Below are 16,909 nucleotides of genomic sequence, written 5' to 3' on the forward strand. Positions count from 1 at the left end.
TCTTATCAATGTCACATGTAAGCCTGCATTTAGGGTTAAGGTTAATAATATTCATAACCTATGTATAAACTTAAAAAGTAGAACAAATTATCCCTCATTCTTTTGTTAGTCATTAATCAGCCATGTGAGAAACTACTCTAGAAGCCCAATGCATATTATGTATCACTGAGCATCTCAACAAAGGTATGGGGACATAAGCCAATATATACTTCCGAAAATAAATGACAATACACACGCTCCTAAAAGTTTTTAAAAAATTAAGTCAAGTAGATTTTATAAAACTACAAGTCAAATTATTCAAGAAAATAGGAGAAGCAAATCAAACACAATTCCTAACCAGCAACTTAACACTGCATTAAATTTAAACTGAAAAATATCATTCATGGTTATTTATGACACATGGTACAACAGGAAGTCCCGTAAGGAAGTCTGATCATGAAGAGCAAGGGGATGGTTTGTGGCTACGTGCTGGTGAAGTAGCAGCTTTTGGGCAAAGAGAAAGTGAAAAAGCTTCAGGTGTACAATGATGCATACTAACCCAAATCCTATTCCGTAGGTACCATCTAACTATAAACTGTCCTCAAAATATATAACCTCTACACTGTTTCCTCCTACAGCACACATGTTTTTAGGATATATGAATGTTTGTGTGCAATGAGGGTTGCCAAGCTGCCTCAGGGTCATGCCTGTTTAAGCACATGCTCATCACTAACAAATAAGGGCAGGATGAATCCTCTGTGATTATCCAACCTCTCCTGTCCCTGTCCAAGTGACCTCAGGAAAGAGGAATGATGTCTGGCAAGAGAAAAAGGAGAGGCTGCTACTGCTTTTAAAAACTAATCACCACCTGATAGAAGACAGGAGTGTGTGGTTTGGAACACAATTTTGGGAGATGGTAGCACAACAATGTAAGTACACTGAACAAAGGTAACTATGAATACGGTTGAGAGAGGAAGATGGGGAGCACGTGAGACACCACAAGAAAGGAGGAAAGATAATGACTGGGACTGTGTAACTTGGTGAAATCTAGAGTATTCAACAATCGTGATAAAATGTACAAATATGTTCTTTTACGAGGGAGAACAAGCAAATGTCAACCTTGCAAGGTGTTAAAAATGGGGAGGCATTGGGGAGGGATGCAATCAGCATAAACTAGAGACTGTAACTAATAGAATCATTGTATTATGCTTCCTTTAATGTAACAAAGGTGATATACCAAGGTGAATGCAGATAAGAGGGGGGGATAGGAGAGGCATGTTAGACACTTGACATTGGTGGTATTGTCTGATTCTTTATGGTGGGCAATGTCCATGATCAACTGTACAAATACTAGAAATCACTTCATGAACCAGAACAAATGTATGACAATACAATTAGAAATTAATAATAGAGGGGCATATAGGAAAGAACTATATACCTATTACAAACTATATACTACAGTTAGTAGTATTTCAACATTTTTTCATAAACAATAACAAATGTTTATGGAGTCAACAATTGAGGGGGGTTGGTTAGGGATAGGGGAGGATTAGAGTTTCCTTTTCTTTTCTTCTTTTTTCATCTTTCACTTTATTTCTTGTCTGGAGTAATGAAAAGTTTCTAAAAATTGAACAAAAATTAAGTGTGATGGATGCACAGCTGTATGAGGGTACCCAGGGGCAAGTGATTGTACACTTTGGATCTTTGGATAATTGTATGGTATCTGAACAATCTCAATAAAAATGAAAAAATGAAAAAAAAAAACAAACAAACAAAAAAACTAATCACCACCTCCAAAAGCACTGTTATGGAACTACCATTCTAAAATGGAAAAGAAAATTAAATCTACTTCTTCTTTCCTGGAAATCATTACGACATCTTATTAAGTGTAAATCATCAATGATTTAAACTCCATTTAAAACTATTTGGAATATTTTGGTTTTTTTTCAGATTATGTAGGGAAAGCAATATATATCACAATAACTGAGTTTCACTGCAATTCCTAACTAGCACGTGTTAAAGAGTTTAATTTTGTGAAATGCTTGGCATTTTTTTTAGTGTGGAATTGTTTTTCATATGGAATAGATAAAAGTTAGAATTTCAGGCATTTAAGCAAATTCTTTCTCACTGCTGATAAAGCATTAACAGCTGTTTTGATTAAGTATACGCTTTGTTGGTTCATGAGGAAGACAGTACATTTTTGTCACCTCAGTTTACCAAATAATACCTTGCCATTCAATAATGGATTTCTCCATTTTTACATATTATTTTATACTGGGTTCTGCCCCTCCTCAAAACAGGACAGACTGGAACAGAAAACTCAGCATGACTGGCTGGCTCAGGTCTATCCTACTAACCCTGTCAGCCTGGGGTGGGGAGTGAGGTAGAAATTGAAGAAAGGAGTATATAATTACTAATAAACTAAAATATGCTGTCACAGGAACAAAAATACTACCCACAGCAGGGGATATGTAAATAAATATTCTAAGTACCTTAAAACCCAACTTACCTTACAGTATCTTAAAGCTTCCATTAGTGTTAGAAACCCCACGGCTGCTTGTTCATGTACACCAAGAAGTTCTGTTACAAAATAAAAGGTCACATTGGATTAGTATCTCTAAATCCAAAAAAGGTTTACCTGTAAGTATATATCCAAGTGAGTATGTGTGTATACATAAAATCTCCCATATTTCACACCAATAACTTACTTTTACCCAAAACTATCCTTTGTAATCTAGTACGTATTTATTGTTAAGAGTTCAAATCAAATCATCATTACAGTACTACCCATTATAATACACCATTAGACCAGGTTTGTATTAGGAAATGTGATACTGCAGATATACATTAAATGTATTTATAAAACTTTCTGTTCAATGTTAACTTTTAAAATAGACTTTCTTTCCTTGCAATTCAGGAAATTATTGGCAAAAATAAAAGGAAAAACAGAAAGATACTTAATAACATCCATGCAAAATGACTAACCAGAATTGACTTCGAGCTAGAAAAACAAATGGATATGCTAATCACAATTTCTAAAATGTATCATTGGGGAGCAGTGAATCTACAATACATTTTTTGGACATCTGATACTATCCCTCTCTCCTGTAAATAAACACAAGCAATGTGCTTACAACTCAGGAAATAAAGAAGAATGGGAAATACTCTCTCCCTTACAGATGCTAAGAGCTTATCAAGGGAGACAAATAAAAAAAAAGTGTGCTTTCTCTGCATGCACACACACACATAGCGTGATACTAGAGCATCTCCTTAATGTGATAGGGAAGGGTTAAAGAAGTAATATTTGACTTGCAACTTGACACATATTGTGTCAGTTTGAATGTATTATGTTCTCTAAAACACCACTATCTTTGATGCAATCTTGTGTGGGCAGATGTATTAGTGTTGATTAGATTGTAATTCTTTGATTGAGTTTTTCCATAGAGATGTGACCCACCCAACTGTAGGTGATGACTCTGATTAGATAATTTCCATGGAGGTGTGGCCCCGCCCATTCAGAATGGGCCTTGATTAGTTCACTGGAGCCCTATAAAAGCTCAGACGGAGCTCACAACTAGCTGCAGCTGAGAGATACATTTTGAAGACAGCCGTTGGAAGCTGACACTGACATTTTGTAGAATGCCATTTTGAAAGGCAACCTGGGCGCAAGCAGAGGCCAGCCATGTGACTTCCTAGCTAACAGAGGTTTTCGGGTGTCATCGGCCATCCTTCAGTGAAGGTACCCTGTGTTGACGCCTTACCATGGACACATTATGGCTTTAAGACTGTAACTTTGTAACCAAATAAACCCCCTTTAAAAAAGCCAATCCTTCTCTGGCGTTTTGCATTCTGGCAGCATTAGCAAACCAGAACACATATGCAGTAATTTTCCAACACAAAAAGAGGATAAGAAGAAAATTCAAGATGGAGTAAACAGCCTAAAAAGGCAAAAAAGTATGAAAAATCAATGTGTTTGAGGGGTGAAGAAACCATCAGACTCCTTAGAACCTGATAAATGGTGATTAACTAAAAGAACGAATTAAGAAGTAGGTTCTGGGGAGGTGTGGAGACACAAAATGAGTCTGGTCTCAGCCATGTTGGGATCAAGGTACGTTTAGGACTTCTAGCTAGAGATGGGTAAACCACTGGAACACAGCAGAGAGAAGAGTTCAAGTCACAGAGAATGAAAAGATCAGAGATTATTTCACAACAAAGACACACTGCAATGACAATACAATCTGTTCATAGACTTGAGTCTTCAGCTAATAAACATTAAGTAGAACTACAATAATACATATTTGGGTCCACACATATTTCTAAAAAGCATTTTCCTAGCTAAAAATATATTTGTCGAAAACATACAATATATATAATTTTGCATCCTTCCACCATTTAGTCATGTCTTGTTCATATTTCTACTAGGATAGTGTGTTCTTCTTATCAATTAACAATAGGAGTATTGGCTCATTTTTGTTGTAAATATTTTACTATGTATCCTTAAGTACAACATCCAGAATGTGTAAGCTAAGAACTGCTAGTTTAACTTCTGAATTAGTAAATTCACATCAGAAGGCACAAATACAGGTAAGAGCAATAGTTCTCAAATTATGGTCTGGGACTCAGGAGTCCATGAGAATCTTTCCAGGATGACATGTGATCAAAATAATTTTCACAAGATGCTAAATTCCTTTTTTTACTTTTACTCACTCATGACTGTTGAGTCAAGTTTTCCAGAAGCTAAATGGCATGCTGTATCACCACAGACTGAACGTAAGCACATGAGAATCCAGTTGTCTACTAATAACCCAGATATTAAAGAGATCTGTGAAAATTTACTGGCCACCTAATTAAGGCCAGGACATTTTTGATTAGATTATTTCCACAGAGATGTGACACCACCCATTCAAGGCAGGTCTTTATTCATTCATTGGAGTCTTTAAGAGAGCCAACACAGACCCAGAAGCTTGGAGAAGCTGAGAGAGACAATTTGGAGAGAAGCTAAAATATGTAATCCAGCATTTGCCCCCGGGAAAAGCTAACAGAGATGCTTAGAGAGAAAACACCCAGAGACATTTTGGAGACTGAGTTGAAAGCAGACATTTGGAGATGCTACTAAGAGATGAAGCCAAGAATTTGCCTTGGAGAAACAAAGTGAGAACTCACAGATGCTTAAAAAGAAAGCCACTGGAATCAGAAGCTGAAAACAATACAACCTGGGAGCAAAGGACCAACAGACACCAGTCATGTGCCTTCCCAGCTGACAGGTGCTCCGGACGCCATAGGCCTTTTTATAGGGAAGGTATCCTCTTGTTGATGCCTTAGTATGGACACTTTCATGGCCTGAGAACTGTAAATTTGTAATCTAATAAATCTCCTTTATAAAAGCCAATCCATTTCTGCTATTTTGCATTCTGGTAGCTTTAGCAAACCAGAATAGTCACTCTTCTTACTAATTTTCATTGCTTTGGAAAACAGTTATTTTTTGTTCAAAATGTTATTTATGTTAACAAACAATGGGTATATTATTATTTCTGTAAAATGAATAATTTTAAATGTCTCAGTCTTAATTTCTTACATGAAAAATTATTATTTATCTTTGCTTATAACCCACAGAAGCAAAAGCTCTTTGGGATCTTCAGTATTTTTCAAGAGTATAAAAGTCATGAGATCTGAAAAATGGAGAATTATTGGATCAGAGCATTCAGAAGAGAGAAAAGAATCTGGTAAGTAGCCCAAAAAGGTAGAAATGATACTCTAGAGTCTTGTAGATTTTTTCTCCCCTTTCTCCTGAAAACTCAGCAGCACTAAATGTTTTCATGTTCAAAGAATAATACTTACGTTGGGAAATATTTTTACAATTTAATTTCCAAAATCAATTACCACCACCTAGTGTTAAACTTAGATACTACATCAATTTCCTTGGAATTTTAAACTAATGTCTTGAGAATAATACATTTATAATATCATGTTATAATTATAGCACTATAAATATTTGTAATTTGGGGGTAATAAATTTTTCAGATCAGGCCAGTAATCACCAATTTAGGTATTTAATCTGGAAGGTAATATTTAAAGAATGTATTATACCTATTCCCTTAAACAGAATATACACTTAAAATTTCCTTCTTTTGAAAGCTAAAGTATGTCATTAAGAATGATTATTGTACCGACCTTTAATATAGTGAGCATAAGAGGTCTATTTACAGTATATTTGCAGAAAATTCTAATAAGTGATTATATTTTGGAATTTTCCAGTTTCAGTTTTCTTAGGCAAGCTTTGAAGATTCATCATGCTCAGTCCCCATCAATCTTATCTGCCTACGTCACTAAGACTGTACCAACACATACAATTCTATAGAGGCAGACCTCGTTTTATTGTACTTCACTTTATTGCACTTCAAAGATAGTGTGTTTTTTACAAATTGAAGGTTTGTGGCAACCCTGCATCAAGCAAGTCTACTGGCACCATTTTTCCAACACCATGAGCTCACTTTGTGTGTCTGTCACAGATTGGAAACCCTCACAATATTTCAAACTTTTACATTATTTTTATATCTGTTATGGTAATCTGTGATCTTTGATGTATAATAATTGTTTTGGGGCACCACAAATCGTGCTCGTATGATAGTGAACTTAATAAATCTTGTGTGTGTTCTGAGCTCTACTGAGCTCAAGCCTCCCTAGTCTCTGAGACACAAATACATTGAAATTAGGCCAATTAACAACCCTACAACGGCCTCTAAGTGTTCGAGTGAAAGGAAGAATCGCAAATCTCTCACTTTAAACCAAAAGCTAGAAATGACTAAGCTTAGTGAGGAAGGCATGCCAAACGCCAAGACAGGTTGAAGCTGGGCCTCATTCCAAACAGTTAGCCAAGTTGTGATTGCAAACAAAAAGTCCTTGAAGGAAATTAAAAGTGCTATTCCAGGGAGCACATGAATGATAACAAAGTCAACCATCCTTACTGCTAATACAGAGAAAGTTTTAGCAGTCTGGATACGATCAAACCAGCTATAACACTCTCTTATGCCAAAGCCTAATTTCCAATTAAAAAAACCGAACACTTTTTTAGCATAAGTACATTGCATAGATTTTATGTGACATACTTACATTAAAAAATGATTCTTTGTTTAGCTGAAATTCAAATTTAACTGGGAGTCCTGTATTTTATCTGGCAACTCAGTTTCAGCTAATTAAACCAAATTTTTCAAGTAATAAAATTTGGAGAACATAAGCATTTCTGATTTTTCATATAAATTCTAAAAAACAAAATGCTTTTCAAATTTGTACAGCACCTACCCACTTGTTCTGGTTTGCTAATGCTCCATTTTGCAAAATATCAGAAATGGACTGGCTTTTATAAAGGGGGTTTATTTGGTTACAAGGTAAGGCATCAACAATAAGGTACCTTCACTGGAGAAAGGCCATTGGCATCTGGCTGGTATCTGCTTGCTCCCAGGTTGTGTTTCAAAATGGCGTTCACCAAAATGTCAGCTTCAGCCTTCAACAGTCACCTTCAAATGTCTCTGTAAGCTGCAGTTCCTCTGCATCTGGGCCTGTGTGGCCCTTTATTTAAAGTACTCCAGTGATCCAATAAAGACCCATCCTGAATGGGTAGAGCAACACCTCCATGGAAATAATTCAATGAGAGGTCTCACCCACAGCTGATAGAGTCACATCTCCATGGAAACATTGAACCAATAGGTTCCAACCTAATCAACACTAATACATCTGCAACCACAATACTGCATCAAAGAATATGGCTTTTTCTGGGTGACATAATATATACAAACTGGCAAATCACATTACTTAATACATATTAAAATTTCAAAATTTTAGTCTTAGAAGTTTAGATTCTCTTATCTTCTGTTTCATAAGTTCATCAACTCTTGGTTAACTGTGAATAAATGGACTAAGATATTGATTTATATTGGAAAAAAAAAGAAGGAAGACAGAATCTCTGTGTTTCTGATTTATAAGGGTTGACATCTTTATCTCAATCCCATAAAATGAATAAAACATTCAAATAAAAATAATCATCAAATAAACATACAAAAACAGTAAGGGTAGAAGGTACAGGAAAACAAAGAGTGTGCAAAGACCAAGGGAGTTTTTTAAGATAGAAATGAAAGACCATGGGAAAAGTGTTCTGTCGGAAAACAAAATTTAAAAAAAAAACATGCAGTGATACAGAAGGGAGACAGATGACAGGTGGGCAAGGCCAACCCACAGAGGAAAGCAGGTGGGCAGGGCCAGCCCACAGACAACAGAGGAGGACACGACCAGCCAATAAGAGGGCAGCAGGTGGATGAGGCCAGCCCACAGAGGATGGAAGGTGGGCAGGGCCAGCTCACTAGGGATGGGAGTGCCTTGGAAGGAGTCTGGACTTGAAGTGTATGGGAAGCTAACACTGAATAGTTGGAGCAAGGGAGCACATCAAATTTACATTTTAAAAATACTACTCCAGCTGCTGTGAAGGACTGTGGGGGTGGGCAAGAATCAATTTAGGGTGATTAGTTCTACTGAAGTTTTATTACTTTTCTTCTGCAGAAGCAAAAGATAGTCTTAACAATTGAAGCAGAAGGAGACACATAGATTGGGAACCTCTATGATTCATCTAATGAACACTATACAGTTTAACTAAAGGACATAAAAAACAATCTAGGCATCAAGACTTCATATTGTAAAGCTGTCAATTCTCTAAAGTAATTTATAAATCTAACGTGATCCTAATCAAAATCTCACAGATTTTTACAAACTGGACCTTAAAAAGCAGTTGAAAAAGAGTTCAACTGGAAAAGATAATGTAGAAAGGACTAAGAAAAGTTTGAAAAAGCACAACATCAGGGAATATGTGCTAAAAATCAAAGTGTATTACAAAGCTATAAGAAAGAGTAGATTTCACATAAAAACTCACAAATAGATCAGTGGAACAGGAAAATCCAAAGAAATGACTATTGCACATATGACAAAATTTGTTTTTTGATAAAGGAGGTGTTCCGTATCTATGGAAAATTGACTGGAGTTAGGACATTTGTTAATCCTTTTGGAAAAAGTAAAAAAGTAGATCCCTTACTTCATACCACTCATCAATAAGTACTCTACGTAGATTACACATTAATAAATAAAACCCACAACAGCATTCAAAGAAAATACTAAAGAATATTAGTTTAACATTGAGGTGGGAGAAATACAAAACCAATACAAAGGGAAAAAAAAACCCAACAAATAAAACAGAAGCCACAAAAGAAAAGACGGAATGATTTAACTTCACAAAGAGGAACAACTTAGGTATAATAAGAGACACTGTTGACAAAGGTAACAGAGGCAGCAAAGGCTGGGAGAAAATATCTGCTACACAGATTAAACACACGAAGAATTAAGAGAGAACATACAAAGAACTCCTAGAAATTGTGAAAATAAAGTAAACCCTCCCCACAAAATGCCAAAAGGATGAGAAGCAATTCCCAGAAGCAGAAATACTAAAAGCTGACAAAGACACAAAAAGATGATTAAGCTCAGGCCCACTGGCAATCAGAGAAATACGACAAAGCAGGCTGTCGCTTGTCAGTGAACTGGCTAAGAAATGTTAAAGTTGGCTAATTCTGTGTGATGGCCAGGATGCAGAAAAACAGCCTAAGTTTACACTTCATCAGTCAGTAAAGCACATTTCTGTAGGTGATTTGGCATTATCTATCAAAATTCAACAGATGTTCCTCAAAAGATTAAACGCTGCGTTACTCATGAGACCCAGGTATATATACTCAAGAGAAAGGAAAAATTATGTCCACAAAAAAACTTGGGCACAAACATTCACAGCAGCATTATTCATAATAGCCAAAAAGCAATAACAACTCAAATCTCCATTACTCACCATTTTAAAGGAAATGCAAAAGCAAATATTTCAAGTCATAATTGCCTGTAATTTTCCTCAATGGAGTCTCAGATATTAGAGACACCACTGGATGAGCATACACTACATTTACATGTATCAAGAGACCTATTACTTCTTCCGAAGAGGTTAGCTCACAGCTCCAGTGTTACAGTAGAGAAAACTAAAGGCTTCAGAAGCTACGTACCTTGACTAAAGTCACACGCTTGGGATTTGAACCCAAGTTTGTCTGGCTCCAAAGTCTACTGTTCTTAATGTTACGGTGCCTTGAAAATTGCAAAGATTCTTCTACTAGAAGGAGCCCTTTTAACCTCTGAGTAACGTAGAGTCATTAAAGAGACAACAAGCAATCAACTGGGTTCTAGTCAAATATTAATCAGAAAGGAAATAAACAGAGCAAAGAATGTACTTACGCATCCCTGAGCACTCTCTGTCACCGTCCCACACATTAGACACGGCATGTCCCGTCAGCAGGAGGTTAATTAAACTTTGGCTATTAATAAAAATTTAAAAATCAATGAGACATCTTTTGAGATCAAATGATTTCTATGGCAAGGCACAAAGTAATGACTCAATACATTAAATAACGTTGTTTAAGAAAAAAAGAGTTAGGGAAAACCTTATATTTTTCATTCAATTTAACAATAATTAACTGGACAACAGCCTTGCTAAACATCGCTAATTGCATACATAACGTTATCTACTGTTCTATATATTCACATCAATTGAATAATTTTATCCAAGAATCATATTTACATAAATGAAAAAAATAAGTGATGGTTAAACTGATAATGTAGTTAATATATAAAATCAACTTCATTTTAAAATACATATATAATTATTACTATTCTGTGTTTGATGGAAGATATGTGAAATTTAATCCTGAGGCAGGAAGGCATAAAGAAAAGGACTCATCTATTAGAGTGGGTTAAAAACTATCACTATTTTATTGTTTTTGGTAGAAATATCCATTTAAAAAAAACTGAGAGGGGGGTGCTATGCGACAAAAATGAGAGAAACCTTTTTTCTTCCAAATAGGAAAGCATTTAAAAATGATTAAGAATATATTCATTTCTAAGTCAAAACAAATACATTTCATTAATTTAAAAAACCTCATAAATGGAACATGAAAGCAGAATTTGTTAAAATACCTTTCCATTATCATTTTAAAAGAAAATATTTGCTACAATAAATGCAGCACATACATAAACCTGAAGTGAAAAACATTCATGTTTCCTGCGTAAAGCAAGCAATGCCTGAGCACATGGCTGTACCAACCCATGAACTCCGTGCCATCAACTCCACTGACAACAAAATGATCTGACTCAGTCATGCTGGGAGTTCCTAAAACCTACAGTCCATATAAGGAGAAAATAGATTTTAGTTAATTACCTGCCATGTCCATATACAGGATCTATCAAAGGTTCACTTGCATCTTCAATTTCATTTTTTATGTTTTCAATACCCTAAAGAAACCAACAAATCACTGGCTTATTTTATAAACTAAAAATGAAAATTGTGCTAGCTTAAAAATTTACCAATTTATACTATACATTAAAAAAGTACAATTACTTAAGTAAATTTCCTCTCAGAGAATTACCCCAGATTTGTAGGGCAGTGCATTTAAGATGATAGAAATAAGATATAGTTCCTCAAAGAATATCTTTTATTCCCTTTTGTGGGCTCTATATAAGGAACACTAATTGACTCACAAGTCAATCCTAATGTTGGTTAAAGAGGTAGAGAGACATAACATTTAAGTTACAAGAGGAATGAGATGAAAATATTTAATTCAAAAGTTAATATTCATTTAACTTTATGCTAAATTAAACTAAACCTAATAAACTTGTCAAGGCAGTGGTCACTAAAAAACTTACCAGTAACAAATATGTACAAACTTGAATGTTGCTAAAGATATAAATTTCAATACACAAAAGGTGTAACTGGTAGATAAGAAAGTGGAGACTTGCTTCTCATGGTGCTTTCTCAGTAATACTGGTAATTTAAATATGTACTGAGAACTTGTATCAGGAGGGCAGGAAACCTTACTTTCCTGAAAACCAATTTCCTGATACTTTTCTCCCCAAAGACCAACACCCAAATCCCAAAAGGTCTAAAATATTGGATAAGTACCCAAAGACCTAGGCATTCAACCACACCAACTACAAACTGACAAAAAGATAAAGCACCATTACACTATTCACCTGGCTTGAACATTTGGTTCTATCAGATTACAGGCCATTTCCAAGGATTAAGGAGATGATTACTCAGCAACTAAAATATTTAATGATTGCCTATATAAGACCTGGGAATATAAAGTGTAAAATCTAGCACTTGCCCTCCTCGTAAACACCAACACAAAGCAGGCTAGGGTAAAGTTAAAGTGAATAACATGAATAAGCAACACAACTGGTGAGGAAGGAGGCATCAAGGAAGAACAGGATACGATGATTTATTTAAGGACAAGAGATGGAAGGAGGTACCAAAGGGGTTTTTAACATGAAAAACCAGGAGAATAATAACCAGTCAAGGTCTCTGAACGGCGACCTCATCAGGATGGCAGTGTACGACATCCCTGGGAACATGTCTTCTTAAACACGGCTAAACAAAAGGACAGGTTCAACTCAGAGCCCTGGAGGATGACAGAGATGGGTGAAAGACTCCACAAATTTTGAATCAAAGGGGAAAACTCAGCTTGCACAGCATAGGGAGTCAGTGCTCCGGGCCCAGGCAGCTCCTGCTGTGCTGATGACCACAGAACCACCCACGGCAACAACTGAGAGCCCACGTCCACCAAGGCAGGGCACCACGGCCACACAAACCAGTCCCCCAGAAATAAGAGTGACTCATGGAGGAACTATGGGCAAGCTGTGCACACTCTTAGCCTGGTCTCCATCTAAAGGAAAAACCAGGGTGTGTTTGAACACTGACCCCTCTTGCTCCATGGGTTTGGATCCACTAATGTGGAAGTAACTGGAGGCAGAAAAACCACATGAAAAGGGGAAACTGAACCACAGTAAGGAAAGACTGTTGTGTCCTGCAGAACTCCTCCTGAAAGAACAGGGGAGGACTAGACAGAACTGCCCCAAACCACCTTACTTTGGGGCTGGTTGAGGCGGAAAAGAAAGAGGCACTAAACGCCAGAGAGATCAGTCCGAAGGTGTTTATTCGGGGCACTTCCTTGCAGAGAGCTGCAGCTTCCTCAAGACAGACGTTAGCAAAATTCACCTGAACAGGCCCGTGCCTCTGGCAGCCACTCTACAAATTACATGTAGTCGAGGAACAAAGTGACCAGATGCCAGGGGTTTGCAAACAAGTATTGGGGAAACATCTTGGTATACACTGTTTTCTCAAAACAAGATGTGTTCAGGGAGGGCTGCACTCAAGGTTATAGCAACCAAAACTCAGCATGCTTCCAGGGTATTACAGGAAGAGAAGCATAACAAACTAAAACAGGATAAACCCTAATACACCGAATCTAAGACACATACTAATCAAATGCTTGAGGCCAAAGATAAAGAGAGAATTCTGAAAGCAGGACGATAAAAACAATTTATCACATACAAGGGATCCTCAATAACACTAACCAGAAACCATGAAGGCCAGAAGACAGTAGTATGACATATTTTAGGTACTGAGGGAGAAAAACTGCCAGCCAAAAGGTCGTTATTTGACAAAACTGTCCCATGGGAGAGAGTTTAAGACATTCACAGACAAAAACTGCAAGAGGTCATCACCAACAGACCTGCCTTACAAGAAAGGCTAAAGGGAGCTCTTCAGGTTGAAAGGAGAGGACAGGAGATAGTACATGGAGCAGTACAGGGAAGTGAAGATCAACAGTCAAAGTAATTACATGAGTTAATGCAAAACCCAAAAGTGTGATCTCCTCAGTATATAAATACCCTTTCTTTTCTGTAAGATTTAGATATTGTACACAATAGAATAAGAAATAATCATATTTCCATGTTATGAATGCACAAAAATAAAGAGGTAATGTATAACAAAAACAACACAAAGAGGGGAAATGGTGGGGGGGTAATGGAGCAGAGAATGTGTATGTTGTTGAAGTGAAGTTGGTATCTTTTCACACTTGTAGGTAACAAACTTAAGTTGTTTAACAAAAACCCCAGAGTAGCCAAAAAGTAAGTATTTAAAATACATACAGAAATGGAAATGAGAAAGAGGATAATAAGTGTGCTGGTTTGAATCTATTATGCCCCCCACAAAAGCCATGTTCTTTAATGTAATCTTTTGATTAGGGTGGAACCTTTTGATTGTTTCCATGGAGAAGTGACTCACCCAACTGTGAGTGAGACCTCTGATTAAATTATTTCCATGGAGGTGTGGACCCTGCCCATTCAGAGTTGGTCTTGATTATTTCACTGGAGTTCTTAAGAGAGCTCAAGAGCCGATACAGACGCTGACACTGGGAGATGCTTGGAGATGCAGACAGAAGGACATCTGGAGATGCTAAACAAAGAGATGAGGCCCAGAGTTTGCCCTGGAGAAGCTAAGCGAGGACTCCCAGATGCTTAGAGAGAAACACTCTTGGAGAAAGAAGCAAGGACGCACAGGAGCTGAGAGAGAGGAGTGAAGACAGAAGCCCAGAGACATTCTGGAGAAAGCCATTTTGAAACACAACCCACGAGCAAAGGACCAGCAGACACCAGCCACGTGCCCTCCCAGCTTACAGAGGTGCTCCAGATGCCATCAGCCTTTCTTCATGAAGGTGTCCTCTTGTTGATGTCTTAGTTTGGACACTTTTAAAAGGCCTTAGAGCTATAAATTTATAACCTAATATATCCCCTTCATAAAAGCCAATCCATTTCTGGTATTTTGCATAATGGCAGCTCTAGCAAACCGGAACAATGAGTTACATCACAAAAATCAACTATACATGAAAGAAAGCTCCAATAAAGGAAGAGAGGGACAAAAAAGATAAAAGACATGTAAGAAACAAAGTCCTGCCTTTGTTTTTACAGTAATTACAGTGACTGTAGAGGGATTAAGTACCCCAATCAATAACAAATATAGGCAGAATGAATAAAAAAAGTACAATCCAAATATATGTTATATACAAGAGACTTACCTTAGACCCAAAGACACAAATAAATTGAACGTGAAAGGATGGAAAAAGATAATCCATGCAAAGAGCAACCTAAAGAAAGCCATGATAACCATACTAATATCAGACAAAATAGACGGTAAGTCAAAAAACATTACAAGAGACAAAGAAGGATACTGTACTTGAGTAAAAGAAGAAATAACAATCATAAACATTTATGACCTAACCACAAATGAGGTAAACACTGACAAAACTGAAGGGAAAAATAGACACCTCTACAATAATAGCTGGAGACGTCAATACATCATTTTCATGAACGGACAGAACATCTAGACAGAGGATCAGTAAGGAAATAGAAAACTTGAACAATACTATAAATGAACTATATCTAAGAGACATATATAAAACACTGCATTCGAAAACAGCTGAATACACCGTTCTTCTCAAGTGTACATGGATCATTCTCAAGGATAGACAACAATTTTAAATCATAAACATGTCTCAATAAATTTTTAAAAATTGAAATTAAACAAAGCATTCTTCGCTGACCACAATGGAATTAAGCTAGAAATCAATGACAGAGGGAGAACTGGAAAATCCAAAAATATATGGAGGTTAAACAACACACTCTGAAACAATCAATGGGTCAAAGAAAAAATACAAGAGAAATCAGGAAATATCTTGAGACAAATGAAAAACAAAACATAACATATCAAAACTTGAAACCTATGGGACATAGCAAAGGCAGTGCTTAGAGGGAAATTTATGACTCTAATTCTTATATTAAAAAAGAAGAAAGAGCTCAAATCACAAACCTAGCCTCACACCTGGAAAAACTAGGAAAAGAAGAACAAACTAAATCCAAAGTGAACAAAAGGGAGGATTAGATTACAGCAATGCAGCAACGATAAATGAAATAATAATAAAAAAAAAGAGTGAATCAACAAAACCAAAAGTTGATTCTTTCAAAAGATCAATAAAATTGACAAACCTTTAGCTAAACTGAGAGGAAAAAAAGAGAAGCTACAAATAACTAAAATCAGGAAGGAAAGCAGAGTCATCAGTACTACCCCACAGAAATAAAAAGGATTATAAGAGAGTACGATGAACAACCACATGCCAACAAATTAGATAACCTAGATGAAATGGACAAATTTCTACAAGCACACAAATTACCTACACTGACACTAAAAGAAATAAGAAATCTCAATAGACCAATATCAAGTAACTGAAAAGCCCAGAACCAGATGGCTTCATTGGTGAATTTTAGGAAACATTACAAGAATTAACACCAATCCTGCTCAAAGTCTTCCAAGGAACTGAGGAAGAAGGAACACTTCCCAACTCATTCTATGAGGTGAGCATCACCCTATTAATACCAAAGCTAGATAAAGATATCACAAGAAAAGAAAATTACAGACCAATATCCCTATGAATATAGATGCAAAAATCCTAAACAAAACAAAACAAACAAAAAAACTAGAAAACCAAACCCAACAGCACATTAAAAAAACTACAGATCATGATCAAGTGGGATTTATCCCAGGTATGTGAAGGTAGTTCAACATAAGAAAATCAATTAACACAATATATTAAATTAATAGGAAAAAAGGGGGGGGACACACCCACATGATTATCTCCATGGATGCAAAAAAGGATTTGACATCCAACACCCTTTCCTGATAAAAACACTCAGAAAACTAGGAATAGTATGAAATATTCTTAACGTGAAAAAGGGCACAAATGAAAAACCCACATCTAACATCCTACACAGTGGTGAAAAACTAAGCTTACCCCCTAAGATCAGGAAGGAGACTCTTGTCACCACTGTTATTCAAAATTGTACTAGAAGTTCTAGCCAGAGCAATTATGCAAGGGGGAAAAAAAGGCATCCAAATAGGAAAGGAAGAAGTAAAACTCCCCCTATTAGCAGATGCCATGAACCTATACATACAGAATACTGAAAAATCCAC

General features: G+C 36.4%; 1 protein-coding gene across 6 annotated transcripts in view; it reads right to left on the bottom strand.

The window, feature by feature from the left end:
• Positions 1–16,909, bottom strand: part of MINDY3 (MINDY lysine 48 deubiquitinase 3) — a 96,667-nt gene that overhangs the window by 54,152 nt on the left and 25,606 nt on the right. For all 6 annotated transcript variants that reach the window (XM_037837636.1, XM_037837635.1, XM_037837639.1 and 3 more), the window contains 3 exons: positions 11,264–11,337; positions 10,285–10,364; positions 2,489–2,559 (listed from right to left, as the gene is read on the bottom strand). In XM_037837636.1, the coding sequence (XP_037693564.1) occupies positions 2,489–2,559; positions 10,285–10,364; positions 11,264–11,337 (225 nt within the window). The remainder of the gene's footprint in view (positions 1–2,488; positions 2,560–10,284; positions 10,365–11,263; positions 11,338–16,909) is intronic.

The sequence above is a fragment of the Choloepus didactylus genome, chromosome 5, assembly GCF_015220235.1.
Source record: "Choloepus didactylus isolate mChoDid1 chromosome 5, mChoDid1.pri, whole genome shotgun sequence".
Lineage (NCBI taxonomy): Eukaryota > Metazoa > Chordata > Mammalia > Pilosa > Megalonychidae > Choloepus > Choloepus didactylus.